This window comes from Cupressus sempervirens, chromosome 9, assembly GCF_028749045.1.
Source record: "Cupressus sempervirens isolate cs-2001-9-10 chromosome 9, ASM2874904v1, whole genome shotgun sequence".
Taxonomy (NCBI): domain Eukaryota; kingdom Viridiplantae; phylum Streptophyta; class Pinopsida; order Cupressales; family Cupressaceae; genus Cupressus; species Cupressus sempervirens.
In genome coordinates, this window is record NC_143126.1 from 784,464,801 (window position 1) to 784,480,936 (window position 16,136).

The window sequence follows — 16,136 nt, forward strand, 5'->3', positions numbered from 1 at the left end:
ACCCCTTTACATGCATTATAAGGGTTAGTGGGTATATTATCGCCACCGTGGTTTCCATCCTCACATCGAGGGTCTCCACAAACAAAATATCTATATCAACTTTATGAATGCTTTGGCATATGAGTTGACTTATTTTTATCTTAAAACATTTATCTTGTTTCTAGGAGTAAAGTGGGTTGTGCTAAGGATAATAGGAAGAATCAAGAACGACCGATTTTGTGAATGGTATTGATTCCCCAACCAACCCCTCCCCCTCCCCTTCGCCCTCCCTAATCCCCCACCCTCGTTACTAGTTGGGACCAACATCATTTTCATATTAGTTGTTATGTAGGCAACTAGGAGAGTGCATTCTATTTGAGCACATGTTTCACACCTTTTTTGCAAGACTCATTATTGTGTTTTTATCACGCTATCATCCTGTCATTGTTGCACATATTTTCTTACACAATAGAGGATGATCCACCTTGTGTGGTTGATAGCTTATCTCTATCATCATTCCTAGTTATCATATATTGCCTATATATTCAAGCACATCTATGATGTAATTGTCTAGGTCAATTGTTTAATTGTCCATTATACATTATTGATTAATAATCATTGACTCTAGTCATTTGAGGATCATATCATTTTGTCTCTCTTATGCTATCTTTTGAGCTTCTAGATCTTGGCATTTTTATTCTTTTCTTTAGGCAAATTCTTACACAATCAAGTCCATAACTTCATTAAATTGGTACTAATAATAAAATTCACAAAATATAAGCTCATAACTTCAAAATCTCAAATGCATGTATATTTTATTTTCACAATATATGGTCTTATTGTCAAATGCATGCAAATCTTTATTTTTGAAACAAATTTCAAAACCTTACAAATTTTATCACGAAACCACCATTTGAAGAACCGTGTTTTCATCCAGCTCATGTGGTCTCTGAGGGTTTCCATCTCCAACAATATCAAATGCCTTGTGAAACCCTACTTTTCATAACAGTTTAATGGTCCTTCGGGAATTTTTCTAATGGTAGCTTCCTGAATTTTTTTATTAAATAAGTCACTTAATTATATATATTTAGTCACTTTTAATTAAATTAATTGAAACTAAAGACATCACTTTATAATTTATTATTTTGGACAATTTTTTTTTTTTTTTTAATTAGAAGATTTTTCAAAATCAGCAAAATTACATATGCAAATCCCAAAATAAATGAAAACATGCTATATGTTTTAAGGGTTCTTTGTTTGGGCGGGCTTGAAATTACTCTTTTTGAAATAATTTTAAAAACAATATAAAAGACATTACTTGCATTTCGAGATTGGGAGTAGGATTTGCAAGTATTTTTATTAGTTTGTAGAAATAAAATGACTTTACATGGATTTTGGGTTTTAGAACCCGAAATGCAACTGTTCTGTACATATAACATAAAATTACGAACTTGCGAAAAGATTTCCAAAACCCAAGTTTCGTTTAAGCCAAAGGTAACTCAACTTCAAAGCACAAAGAAGACGCAAAACGATAAGCCGAAATCATGTCTTGTGAGAGCCATTTCAAGTGCAAGTAGGCAAGACATGTATTCTACTTGTAATAGACAATTACTTGCAATTACAGGCCAAAGATTCGACATTGAAGGAAAGTTTGCAATACAACCTCTAAAATACAAAATTGAAACACTAAAACTTAGCAGTAACATAGGCAAATTCGATTTGTTACTGAATTCCTTAGAGATGAAGGAATGCCTCAGAACGTGTCTAGAGCCTTAAAAAATTGATTGGTTACCATTCGTTTTTATAAGTTAGGGACAAGAAGTACGCATGGTATTAACTGAATTTCAGAAAGCAAGTGGTTTATACTTCCTTAGTAAAGGTGAAATCTTTACATTCACTTGAATAAAGCAAATCATGCATGGGATCAATAAGAAAAGAAAATATGTTTGAGTTCTCAGACGAAAAGGTGAAGTCGTGCTTGGATCAGTTACAGGTCAATCAAATTAATAAATCATGATACTGGACAGTGCAGTATATACCCACATAGCAACAAGCAAGTGTCAAAATGGACGCCGAGAGTATATCTATGTGCCATTTAACGAGGGAAACATGAAATGCCAAAACAATCCAAAGTCAGATAGAAGACTGACTAGAGTCTCCATGATAGCATCTGGAGCAGAGGCAGTCGCTTGCTGTTTGAAAGAGGCATTCCCTTTACCAAAGGAACACCTCTTTACTTTCATTGTTGAGGGGGGATATCATCTATCTAGTATTTTGTTTGATATTGACATTGAGAGGACCTGTTACTTGAATTGAAATTCACCTCACACCCACACAGTGCTTCCATCTGCAGAGGCAAGGTTGGCTAATAACTTTCTTCAAGCTCACTAGATTAGCTTTATGAATGGCACATGCTATCAACTAGTTAAGATGTGCCTTTAAGCAAGGCATCACTAAGTCTTTAAGATATAATTAATGTGACCATAGTAGCAAGAATCTTTCTCTGGACCGACTCAACAAACTAAAAGATAAAAGAATTTTTCAATTAATCGGGCAATTAGAAAAACACTGATATTCATCAAAATAGAGAAAATTGCTGTTTTTTTAATTTCAAGCCAAATTGGGATTGAATCTCAAATTTAAGCCTTCTTGGGTACGTTGGAATTGGACCCAAGTATGGAGCAAAAATTGCCAGTCCAATTCAAATCAGAATACCAGATCTTCCATCTACTGATTACTTGCAAGTTGGTGTGATTTTTTGTAGAGATTTACCACAATTAATGATTTGTGACTATGACAGCCAATATAATTGGTGCAGTATTAGGGTGTAAAATCACAAGTAATTTAGTTTATTTCCTCCTGCTCATCAGTCTGTCTCCCCCTTGAACTTTCTTTTCTTTGGTTAATCTCCTTACGATCAACAAAAGAGGCAAACTTTCTGATAGTACTCTTAACACTCTGCAAATCATCAGAAGTTCTTGGATGATGCCTGAATTGAAAAGCCAAACAACATAGAAATCCAAGAAGAGCAACAAAGGATGCCGCTCCAGTGATCAAGAAAAGACCCCAAAAGCTTCTCAGGCCAAGTTGCTTTGGTCCATTTTTATTAGACTGCGAAGTGCACCCATTTGCACCCAACCATTTATCATGGATATGCTGAAGTTCACCTGTCTCTGAAAGGTTGAGAATTGCTGTTGATATGTCAATTTGTAGAGGGGAGCCCTTTTGGAAAACCTGTAAAACCAAGAAAAATGAGAAAGGAAAAAAACACAATTCAGCATCAACCACAAAAGCAGAAAAGTAGTATCTCTAATCCAAAATGCAGCTTGTATAATCATATATCTTTGCCAGAAAAGAGTAGTTTAGGCCATTAATGAAAACTACTTACGAATCCCCATCCACTTTTAGTGAATGGCTGACCAACTATTTTCAAATCACACCGAGCTGCTATTAGGAGTTGGCTAGGTGGAAGTTCATCTACAACTGCTCCCACACCTCCTTTACTTGGTCCTTCCAATAGAGCGTTAGAATAACTTTCAGGAGAATCAAAAGCAATAAGTCTGTATTGAGCTATACCCAGATCCCCTGACAGATAGTTTCTAACAAAGGACCCATTTAAATATCCTATTGGGAGATTGCCTGATATCAAATCTTCAATTCCTTTAATAGTAGATGAAAGCTGTTGCACAGTCAGGATTGAGGTCAAACTTGCTGTGTAACTTGAATTAATGATCAAAACTACAAACAGCCATATAATTAAAACCATTCGTCCAAGGCTGGTCACAATTTGTTCTCCTGCACCAAATCAAATATTGTTTGCCTCAGATTTTATACCTTGAAGATATTAGAAAATTCAAAAAACTAGATTTTGTGCTTCCTTTCAAATACAAGACAGACCCACTTTTTTGTGGCGCCGACTAGAGAATCTAATGAGGAACTAATATTGGGAAGATAATTCCAGGAATCGGAACAGTCATTTAAGTACAAAACTTGCAGATAAGTACTGATTTTGGCTGTCACCTCTAGTTTTTAGTATAATAAAGAAGCTTACTAGACATAATTAGAGCAGAAAGTTATCAACTTACTATGGGCAAAAAACATTGTCGAGAAAGAAAACCTGCACAGTATGATTACACAACATAGTAAGTCATGCAAATTTTTATAATTGCATAATATAAATTAAATGGATCTAAAGAATTCTTTGGCATGCACTTTAAAGATAAAAAATAATGTGGGAACTCAAAAACCTCAAAATAAATATTACTGGCTCTCAGAAACATTCTTAATGGCATTTATTGTTTCAAATGAGTATCTTTATTTTCATTATCAATCAGTCTCGAAGGTTTGAATGCGGCCAAGAACACTTAATTTAATTTATTGAATACATTTTTAAAAGTAAACATTTTTTAATAGGTTACATTTGGAAATCAAAAAATACTGAGGGAAGCAGTTTTTCGTAGGCCTTTGAAGAACCCAAATGATACAATATAACAGAGAAGCTAAATAATGTTGTACTCAGAAAGAAGCACAGGGGAGAGACTTCATCATATACGAGTGCAGAGCACATATTTTTGGTGCAATGGTAGAGCTTCTAAACAAGTATTATTAAAATTTGAGGCAAACAGAGCATCTGATCAAAGAATTTATATTAGTTCATACATCAATTGATAGTTTAACAGTGCTCCAAGTATACCAAAATGTATGACCTCATAACATCCAATCAGCAATGATGATGGAATGCGTCCATTGCATCGTTAATGTTCTTTAATCAAATTTTCATTGTGATATTGTAGATGGTGCAAATTACATGGTTCACCTATAAATTGACAAAGGTTTTTACTTTAATTTGCAACTGTAGAACACCTCTGCATGAAAAAATATCACTAGTTGAAGGATAAAACTAAAAGGCACATAATCATATGTCTATGTGCTTTTCAATCTGTGTATAATTGTTCATGCATTATATTTATGCACCATACATTTTGACCACTTTTTTAGGGTCTGTGTGTAACATAAAGTAATGAGAGTCAAAATTGGATCGGAATCAGCAAGGCCGAATCGAATCACAAATTGGCCATGAATCCAAATCGAATCAGCCACGAATTGGAAAATTTTAAAAACCCTTGAAATTTAGAGATTTTAATTTAAAACTTATTTCATGCACCTTTTATTGATTATAACTTGAACACACTATAACATCATCAAATAGAAGTTAACATACATAAACATGGAACATAAATCATAAATCCATCACATACATAACTACGTCACACGTAAAATGTAAATTGTAGGTTGTAGCTAAAGTAAATAGAAATCAAAGGATCATAATGATTCATATCATAGAATGTATGTAAGATGAAGATCCATAAGACATCAAATCATAAATGTATGTAAGAATCAAAGATGAAGATCCATGGAACGTATGTCTATCATTATCTATAAACAAGATGAAAAAACAAAGCTCTAACAAGGCCCTTTAGGGTTAAAACAAAGAGTAAAGGCAAAAAAAATTATTTAAAAAATGTGTGCTTATTAAAAAATGACTTTACTTTTTGGCTACCTGATTCATGGAGGAGATTCATGGATTTTTTGCATGAATCCCATGAATTGGCGATTCATGCGATTCATGCCAAGAAATCAACGATCTGATTCACCGACACCAAAAAAAATCAGCAGCCATAAATTGAATCACCAAACTGGCAATTCCAGCGATTTCGTGGTGATTTTCGTTACTATGGTGTAACATACCAAATTACTAGACTAAATAATTAGATACTAAATTCTGATATTAATATCTTGAAACAAAAATCCGAAAGAATGTAGAACAGTTAGGAAAAGTAAATTACATAACCATATTACCAAAGTAAACATCTTTTACACCTTACAATCCATTTCATGTGAAATAAACTGAAATATTCTTTCAAAACTGAAATAACTGACTGACTGATATCCATAACAGTTCAAAAGAAACTAAATCATTCCATATATTCCATGAATTATATAATAATTATGATAAATGAACTTGCAAGATAAAATCCAGAAAATAAAAACATACTGAATCTAACTGAGGTATCTGAAAAAGTTGTTCAAGCCTCAGCTTTCTAGTAAGAGGAGAAGCATTGACATAAGCATAACCTCCCAACCACAAACTTTATAAATCTGTACACAATCTTTTAACAAGAAAGGCCCTCCCTACCCTAGGGTTAGGCTTGGGGCACTACAGTCCAGCCATCCGAGCATACCGGTGTTTAGAAGGTCTATTCAATAATAGGCGGGCATGCCTGATTAACTAGCACCACCGACATCTTGTGATCAAAAATAGGCAAGCATGCCTCTAAACGACCTTGGCCAAGGATTTAGATGAGTTTCTAATACTTGATCACCACTACTCGACTTGACAACAAGGTACATATTGGACAAACATGAGCTTACTTGGATGTTTTGTTGTTAGAAATTATTATTATACTTATCATGTTTACATAAATTGAAGTTCCGATTTATGTTGCTTTCCCTTGCAAAGATTCCTTCCTCTTCACCCCCTTTTATTGGCTACTCCAGCCAAGGTGAGTCCTTGGAGAAAGTTATTTTTATTTTGATATAGATCATTTTGATTAAGCATGGATTCCTATCCATTGGCGGGTACAGCACGAGTAACAAACTTGTGCAATGATGTAAATTAGTTCTAGCAACATGACAAGCTTACATTTCAATACCACACTATAGAATAGAACTCGTGGCAAAGTAAAAGGAAAATATTACAAACGTAAGACAGAGAAGAAAGATTTTGTATCTCAATGAAAATTACTCATTCTGTACATAGGCCTCCATTTGAAGTTAACAACTTCAGAGATCTTGAATAGAGAGACCAAAGAGCCTCGACATAGAACATGAACCAAGTGCATAGACATTGAACATAAAATCCGATGCATTGATTTATAATCATAAAGATCGGGTGCATAGATATTGAACATAAAATTTGATGCATTGATTTAGAATCATAAAAATCAGGTACATAGACGTTGAACATAACCTGAACAAAAGTCTCTTGCGTGGTTTGATTGATGCTTCAACTATACAGCTTAGAGTCGACTCTTGCTGTGAATGAAATGAGAAAATGATAGGGAAAACCAGCGTCTAAACCAAGAAGTATTACGCTTAGAGGGAGGGTAAAGAATACCGTCTGAAGTCAGATGTGAAATGTTTATATGCTTCTTTGGGCCCAAGCGAGTCGTGACTCAAAGTGACAATTTTTTCAAGACCATCGGTTACAAGGTCACCGAATTTTAAAAAGGTGGCACCAAGTGTACATGGTCCCCTCTCATGGAGAGATATATGTTTGAATTATTAAAGAGTTCCTTTTGAAAAACTTTTAAATTTTTATCAAAGAAACGTGAATCGGAATCGGATCGGAATCGGCAAGGCCGAATCGAATCGTGAATCGGCAATGAATCGGCAAATTTGAAAAAACCTTTTAAATTTAAAGATTTTAACAATTTAAAACTTATTTCATGCACCCTTTATTGAATATAACTTAAGCACACTATAACATCATCAAATAGAAGTTAAAACTTAACATACATAAACATGGAACATAAAATCCATCACATACGTAACTATGTTATCTAAAATGTAAATTGTAGGCTAGCTGAAGTAAATAGAAATCAAATGATCATAATGATTTAAATCATAGAATGTATGTAAGATGATCCATAAGACATCAAATCATAAATTTATGTAAGAATCTAAGATGAAGATCCATGAAAGTTTGAAACATATGTCTATCAATGATTCAGTATCAATATCTGTAAACAAAATATAAAAACAAGGCTCCAGCTCAAGCCTCAAGCTCATAGTCATCATCATCCTCAACATCATCCTCAAGCTCGGCTACAGCCTCAGCCTCAGCCTCTGAGTATCCAGTCTGCCTAGTAGCAAGGCGTCTAATGTAGGTCCTAAAGGACTGTCGAGCCATATCTCCCGCATATAAGATGGGCTCACGAATGTCGCTAGGGCCTGTGTCTGTGCGTGCACGTGTGCGTCTACCAATGCCTGAAGAACGTGCTCTAGCTACCTCAGCCTCTATATCCACCTGGTCAATCCACGCACGGTCTTCCTCAATGAAGACTGGATCTACAACCTCTGTGAGCCACTCTGATTCTAGATCAATCTCCTCCAGAATGATCGGAGAGGAGTCAGTGCCCAAAATCTGTTTGATCCTAAGACGGAGGTTGTAATGAACGAAGACAAGATCATTCAACCTCTGCACTGTCAACCTGTTTCTCCTCTTCGAGTGGATGTGCTCGAACATGGACCAACTGCGCTCACATCCAGAAGCGCTGCTTGGCTGACTCAGAATACGAATGGCAATTTTTTGAAGTTTTGGGGTTGTGGCCCCAAACATTTGCCACCATCTATCTGAAATAAGGGAAAATAAAAATAATTACTCTCATTTACAAATTACAAATTACAAGTTAACTCTAAAATTACATAATCAACTTTAAGTTTAGAATCTAGATTCATGAACATTGAATATATTATTTAATTTTTACCTGGTTGTATTGTTTCCCGAGCATCTATGGCTACCCTGCTAGAGAAAAGTGGCCCTTCTTTATTATTGAACTTATCAAGCTCAATAATTGCAGCACTGCTATCCTCATCAATACTCAACCTCTGGATCACTGTATATAATCCGGTGAGAACCTCCTCATCTGCCTTGAAGTCAAGACGGAAACGAAATGCCGAATTCAAAAAGTAAGCTGCTGCATGGATGGGTCTGTGGAGCTGATTCTGCCATCTCCTATCAATGATGTCCCAAATAGGGGCATACTTCTCCTGCACTCCTGCATATTGAGCTCTAATGGCCTCCTTGGCCCTATCCATGCCCTCATATATGTAGCCCATAGAGGGTTTCTCCCCATCAGCAGTTCGTAGGAGAGATACAAGAGGCTCAGTGGCCTATATATAAAGTAAAACAAAAACTTGAGTCAAAACTTAAACATAGAATAATTCAATAATATAACTTAAGGTAAAACTAAATCATTAAACAATTAGCATAGTAAACTGTAAAATATTAGATGTTAAATTGCAATAAAATTACCTTAAGGATTTCTCTAGCAGGTTTCCAAAAACCATCATCATCAAATATGCAATCCACCACATCTATCCCTGCAGTGGTCGTAGCATAGGAAGATGAAATCCACTCCCGCCCAACAAACATGCTCCTCAAATCATCCCTTGATGTCAACAAGGACTGCAAGGTGATGAAATTCGAGGCAAACCTCGTGATCCCTGGACGAGCTAACTCTTTGTCTCCTGTGTACTTCCTCATTGTGCTAAGGACAAATGAATGATTATAAATAAACTTGCATATGTTTTTTGCCCTTTCCACACATGACTTGACCCACTCAAGTTTGCCAATTTCCTCCAACATGAGGTCAAGGCAGTGTGCTGCACAAGGGGACCAAAATATGGTGGGGTGCCTCTCCATCAAAAGTTTGCCTACAACAATTTTAAGATAATTAGAAATTCAAATTTCAAACATGTTAGAACTTAGGAAACTTAGAAATTCTAAGTTAGAATTAGAAAAAGTTCAAAATTCAAATAAATTTATTTTCAAAACTTAAAAAGTTAAAAGTTTACCTGCAGCAAAATAACTTGTTGCATTATCCGTCACCACTTGCACCACATGTTGTTCCCCCACCTCTGCTATAACTTCCTCAATAACCTCACATAAGTATGTGGCGTTTTTTACATGAGCAGAAGCATCAATGGATTTGAGGAACATGGTATATCCTACAAGTAACAAAACAACGAATTATAATTACTATTAGCAATCAACAAATCAAAATTTGAAATAGACAATCACGATTCAAAATTATGTATGTAGGAAAGTAGAATGATCAATCACCTCCACAGGATACAAGAAAATTGAGGAGTGTTCTTCCCCTCCTATCTGTCCAACCATTAGTCATGATGGTGCAACCCTTTTCGATCCACTCCTTTCGGTTGTCCTCAAGCTCATGCCTCATATCCTCAACCATTTCCTCCATGAGGTATCCACTCAACTCAGCCTCAGTTGGGGCTTTAAACCCCGGACCACAAATGGTAACTGCATCTATCATGTTCTGCCAATAAGGAGTCCTGTCACAAATAGATAATGATATTGATTAGAAATTTAGATGTCAAAAACTAAAATCATAAAACAAGTAGATATAATTAAAGTTTTACTTTTACTTTTAACTTTAACTTTGAAGATAACAAAGAAAAAAGAATCAATTACCTGGCTGCAATAAATGGAATGTTGCAAAAGTACCAGAATTTGCAAATCTCTTTTCTGGCAGCATCATGAATCTCCTTGTTCAAACCCATGCCCTCAAACGTGGGTTGGGAGCCAGGAGTAGTGCGGGGCACAAAGTAACTATCCATTCTGCTTTTCCGCACTCTAGGCCGCAATAGGTTGGTGTTGGACTCTGTCTCAGTATGAGACCGACTACCACTAACACTCACATGAGCACTAGCACTAGGATGAAAAGGAGGCCTAGAAGAACCCTCTCCAACACAACCTACGGATGCGGAAGCTGATGCAAATGCACTTGCAAATGTAGATGCGGTTGCGGATGTGGGAGCACGGGAGCCAATACCTCTTAACCCTTCAAGTTGCATTTTCCTAGTCAACTTGTCTTATTCAATTTTTTCTAATGCCACTAAACAAGAGCGTTTTGCCTCAGCGGTTTGTTGAGTGCAAACTGTGACATCATGGCCAGGTATGCCAGCAATGTGGTATTTCAATCTATAGATACCTCCCGAATTTATTTTTTCTTTGCAAAATATACATTTTGTTTGATATTTGGTTCTCCCAGGAAACTCTTCATTATATTTCCAGCATTCATCTTTTTTACCCATTGTGGAAATTGGAAAATGAAAGCAAAGGGCTGCTGCAATAAAAAAATTCATGTAAAAAATCAAAGTTTGCAACTAATAAACAAAAACTACAAAACAAAAAGCCCTAGTTTGCAATTTAGTAAAAATAAAAAACATTCAAGATTTGCAAATGAACACTAAAAAAATTTAACAAAAAATGCATACTACACTAACATGCAAAAAAAAACCAACACTTACCTCTTGCAAATGAGTTGAGGAGTGTTGATATTGACTCCTTAATGCTCCCAATGCAATTTATGGCCTCCCCAAATGGAATTCTGATCTCTTTGGTGCTCTTCCTTCTTGCCGGTTGGAAACCTATGGATTCTCTTTTCTCTTCTTCTCTTTCACTCTTCCTCTCTTCTACTCATACTAAGCAAATAGAAGGCTCTTTAGGGTTATAACAAAGAGGAAAGTCAACTTAGAAAGCAAATAAAACACGTGTTTTTTTTTTTTAAATTGAACTTTCTATCCTTGCTGCCGCGGCCGATTTTTGGAGATTCACGATGGCAATTTTGGCGATTTTTGCCATGAATCGCCGATTTTGGCGATTCAGGCGATTCACAAGAAAAAATCGCCACCAACGATTTCCGATTCCAAAAAAATCGGGAGCCATGAATCTTATCGCGATTTCGACGATTTCGGCGATTTTTGGAACTATGATTTTTATATATATTTTTTAAATGATTCCATCATGCTATTATTATATCTAAGGTCGCACCCATTAAAATACGTATATCTATATACATGCGTAGTTCGAAGAAATATGGTTTATTTTAACATCATATCCTCTTGATATACACACATGTATATATATAAATATATTAATAAGTACGAACTATAGACATTATTTTAATATCATGGTGATATACATTTTTATATATATGCACATATATATATATATATAGGTGAAGATAAAAGACAATGGAGACAACATCACAAACAACAAAGGTAATGGTTTTGAAAATGAATTTTAATAATGATAGCTATTTTTTTTATATGTTTGTCCAAGTAGCTCATGTCTGTCCAGTGGTGTACTCTACAGTGAAGTCATACTTCGCGATCAAACAAATGAACTAAAATACTACCCCATTCCTTAAATCTTGTTTAGCAATGCTTTCTCCCCTTTCTTTGCTCCTACACCACCAGTGCAACATTTTCACAATAATAACAAGTTCTCCCAGTTAAATCAATATTAGAATATATCACAAAATAACTGTAGCAACAATTAATTACCATTATCAATAACAAGTAAATATAATAAAACAACGGTTAACTACCATTTTCCATAAACAAATAGACATGATAACTCATAACCAATTCCATTATAACAACCACTTCCACATGAATTAAACGGTTAACTATAACTTCCCTTTTCACATGATCATGGAAATGATAGTTTTAACTAATCATCTCAACGGCTATAAATTATTTTAGTTAGGTCAAAATTTTGGGATGTAACATACTCTCCCCCTTATATTTTCATCATCCCCAATGAATTACCAATAGAAATTTAAAGATGCCTATGTAATCACATAATGTTTTAAATTAAAAACAAGAAAATGTTTATGCTCCAGTCCTGGAGAAAAGATGAGGAAATTTCTGGAAGATATCATCATAGTCTTCCCAAGTAGCGTTCTCTTCAACATACTGGTCCCACTGGACCTTGCATTGAGTTATGTCTCGATTTCATAAGTGAAGCTTACACACCTTGAGTATTCAGAGTGGTTCTATTTTCACCTCCCCTAGGTCTCGTACTTGTAAAAGATTTCAATCAATTATATGCTCATGATGAGTGATATATTTCTTAAGATATGACACATGAAAGAGGTCATGCATCCTGGCAAGGGCTGAAGGTAGTGCGATTCTATAGGCTACTGGGTTCACAACTTCCAGCACCTCAAAGGGTCCCACATATCTTGGGGCCAATTTGGCATTCTTATCGAACTTGATGGTACTATTTTGGGGTTTTACTCTTAATAGAACCTTTTCTCCTACTGAGAATTCCCCGAGTATTCTTTTTGCATCTACATAACTTTTATATCAATCATTTGCTTCTTTCAATCTCTGATGGATTTGAATTACTTGTTCTTCCATCTCTTTTGGCATTTCAGGCTTAATTACAATCCTGTCTTCAATACAATTCCAGCTTATAGGAGTTCTACATTTACAACCGTATAGGGCTTCAAAGGATGTCATCTTGATAGCAGATTGATAGGAGTTATTATAAGAAAATTCTACTAAGAGCAAGTACATCTCCCACTGGTACTATCAATCCATGCAATAGACTCATAGAAGATTTCCCAAAACTTGGTTTACTCTCTCTGTCTGGCCGCCGGTCTCCAGATGATAAGTGGAACTAATATTTAGTTTGGTTCCTAAAGCCGAGAATAGTGTTTGCCAAAATCTAGATGTTATCCTAGCATCCCTGTCAGATATAATCTTTTCTGGAATTCCATTAAGTCTGAAAATTTCTCACACGAACTTGTGAGCAATTTCTAGTGCTCCATCGGTCAACTTACTGGGTATGAAGTGGGCCACTTTGGCTAATTTGTCTACTGCCACTAAATTGGTGTTGTGTTTGGTTCGAGTCATGGGTAGTCCTTGTATGAAATCCATGGTGATTATCTGCCATTTCCATTCTAGTATTTTGTTTGGGTGTAGGAGGCCAGCTGGATAGCAGTGTTCGGCCTTGACTCTCTGGCACTCTAGACATCCTGCCACATAATCCATTATTTCTCTTTTCATTCCCTTCCAAAAATATAAGGGTTTATATCTTGTTGGATGGATATTTTGCAACCGACAATTTAGGTAAAATCCAGTCACAAAATAGGATGACTAGCCATAGCAAGTGAAATAGAGTCTCTCACCTTAAAAGGAATGCTCCCCCTTCTCACCATTCCTTGGATCAACTCAAGGTAAGAAAGAAGTTGAGAGATTTTGTAAGGGGTGTTACTAATATTCTTTCCTCTTAGCTTTCACAAAAGAATCCACTTACCCACAGAGTAAGTAATGGGCAAAATGAAACCTCAAACTACACTTCTATCTAAAGTTGTAAACAATGATACCAATAAACAACACTAACTCAAAGGCTAGTTGAAAGCGTACCAATTTGGCTCTAAGTCATGTTTTAACCTATTCTATAAGAATAACCTCTACCATTGGGGCACAAAGACTTCCAGAAGTAGAGAATTCTAACTATTTTTTGTGAATTTGAGATGGTAATATAAGCTACAATCAAAGCTCCTAGTCTATGTATTGCCACAACCGCTCTCAGTCAAAGCTTCGGCTCTGATTGCTTCTTAAATCACTATGTTGTATTATTGAACACACAATAATAACATGAATCAAAGACAATAGGCACAAATTACAGTCAAAGCTTCTAATTTTCTCTATCACAATTGCTTCCAATCAAAGCTTTGAATCCAATTGCTTCTTTTATTCACTTATCTTCCAAATTCATACTACATAATCAAAGTTATGCTTGCACAAATGTGGCAGAGCTTTTTTGCATACAACAAAAGATGATTTTTACAATGAAAGGGCACTCCTTTATATAAGCAAAGGAGTTGAGAAAAAAGTGGAGGAAAAAGTAGGACCAACTCAACCAACTCTAACCCACTCTAAAAGAGAAATTATTGGGTTACATGCAACTGCATGTGCAACTCACATTACATGTAATTACACATTTTCATGTAATACATCCTCTTCAATTACAAACATGAAACAATAAGAAGAAGAAAGACGGAAGAGAATTGAAACAATCTTAGGGATTGTCCTGAAAGGCCTTGTACTTGGCGATGCTATCTCAAATGATCAAAGGATTGGGAGTTCTTGTATTTTGTGTCATTGCATTCACCTTGATAACCATGGTCTTGTGTCTTTTGATAACCTCTGATTGTCTTTGATGAATTGTCTCTTGTCATTTAAAATCTTGATGTGATCAAGTTTTTCTCGTTCAAGTTGTCATGAATCTCCTTTGCAGATTGACACAATTTGGATTCTCTAACACTTTGAAAACCTTCTTGACGATGTCTGTGTTGTCCTGCATTTTGTCACCACAAAATGTAGGTAACAGTACAAAACTTTTTCAAGCTTAGTTTCGCATTTCTCTAAGATTAGTTCATTATTTAATTGGTTAGTATTGATCAACCAATCAGTACCAATTGATATAATGAATACTTTTACTGTAGGCCTTCGTCAAATCTTTTCCATTTCGCTTTCAGTCGAGCCTTTGCATGATTTTTGAAGCTTTCACAGTCCGTTTTTTGCTTTTGAGTTTGTGTTTGCTTGTTTTTAGTCCTTTGGTTTTGCTCATGTCATGCCTTTCGATTCAGTCTAACCTAGAGGTAAATCGGAATTGTCAGTCAAGAGTTATGCCCGTTTTAATGCCTCAAAAGTGGACATTTTAGGTGCAATAGCACGAATTAAAAATATAATGCTATATTTTTCAATTTGAAATTCACTTTTTGAAAAATATAACACTATACTTACATTCTGTTATGTTTTTAAGTTATTTTCACTTTAAATTTATAACTTAAAGTGACTATAGTGCACTTTATATTATAATTTTAAGTTGAGTTACTTTTTAATTTTTCACTTAAAGTAACTATATACCTATATAGTTTCCTCTTAAATTTTTGGTTTTAAAAATCAAATACTTATTTAAATGTTACTTTAAAATGATGTTTATGTATTATATTTTATAATATGATAAATAAATATTGTTTTTGACCTATTTAGTAATATTTTTATAAATTTAAGTGAATTAAATGACTTAAAAGCTTCATAAGTGGACACTTTATGTGCAATTATATGTAAAATCCATCAAAAGTGGACTTTTTACATGACATTGCATATAAAGTTTACTTTGATGGACATTTTTCATATCATTACATCAAAAGTTCATCATAAGTGGACCTTTTTGATGCTATGACATGAAAAGTGGAGTTTTTATGCTTATGCATTTAAAAAATGATGCATTTTAAAATATGCATTCCCTTCCAAAAGGTTCAATTTTCACTTGGAAGCACATTTTAAAATATGCATTGCACCCAAAAAGGTCCTATTTTCACTTGATGCATATTTTAAAACATGCATTGCACCTTAAAAGGTCTGATTTTCAAGGAAAGCATCTTTTAAAATATGTTACCATCCCAAAAAGTCTAATTTTGAAAGGAAAAATATGCATTTGGCCTCCAAGAACCCGATTTTGCTCATAACTTGAAATTTTCTTG

The 16,136-nt window shown here is 35.0% G+C and overlaps 1 protein-coding gene and 1 pseudogene across 1 annotated transcript in view; both read right to left on the reverse strand.

Moving 5' to 3' along the window:
• Positions 1–2,823: 2,823 nt before the first annotated feature.
• Positions 2,824–3,745, reverse strand: LOC149541064 (glutamate receptor 3.3 pseudogene; annotated as a pseudogene).
• A 3,946-nt stretch (positions 3,746–7,691) lies between these two features.
• LOC149541065 (glutamate receptor 3.4-like) overlaps positions 7,692–16,136 on the reverse strand; it is a 61,820-nt gene continuing 53,375 nt past the window's right edge. The window contains exons 4-8 of the mRNA XM_089802057.1: positions 9,887–10,119; positions 9,619–9,771; positions 9,077–9,477; positions 8,529–8,934; positions 7,692–8,394 (exon numbers count right to left, since the gene is read on the reverse strand). Coding sequence (XP_089658183.1) covers positions 7,814–8,394; positions 8,529–8,934; positions 9,077–9,477; positions 9,619–9,771; positions 9,887–10,119 — 1,774 coding nt within the window. The 3' untranslated portion in view covers positions 7,692–7,813. The remainder of the gene's footprint in view (positions 8,395–8,528; positions 8,935–9,076; positions 9,478–9,618; positions 9,772–9,886; positions 10,120–16,136) is intronic.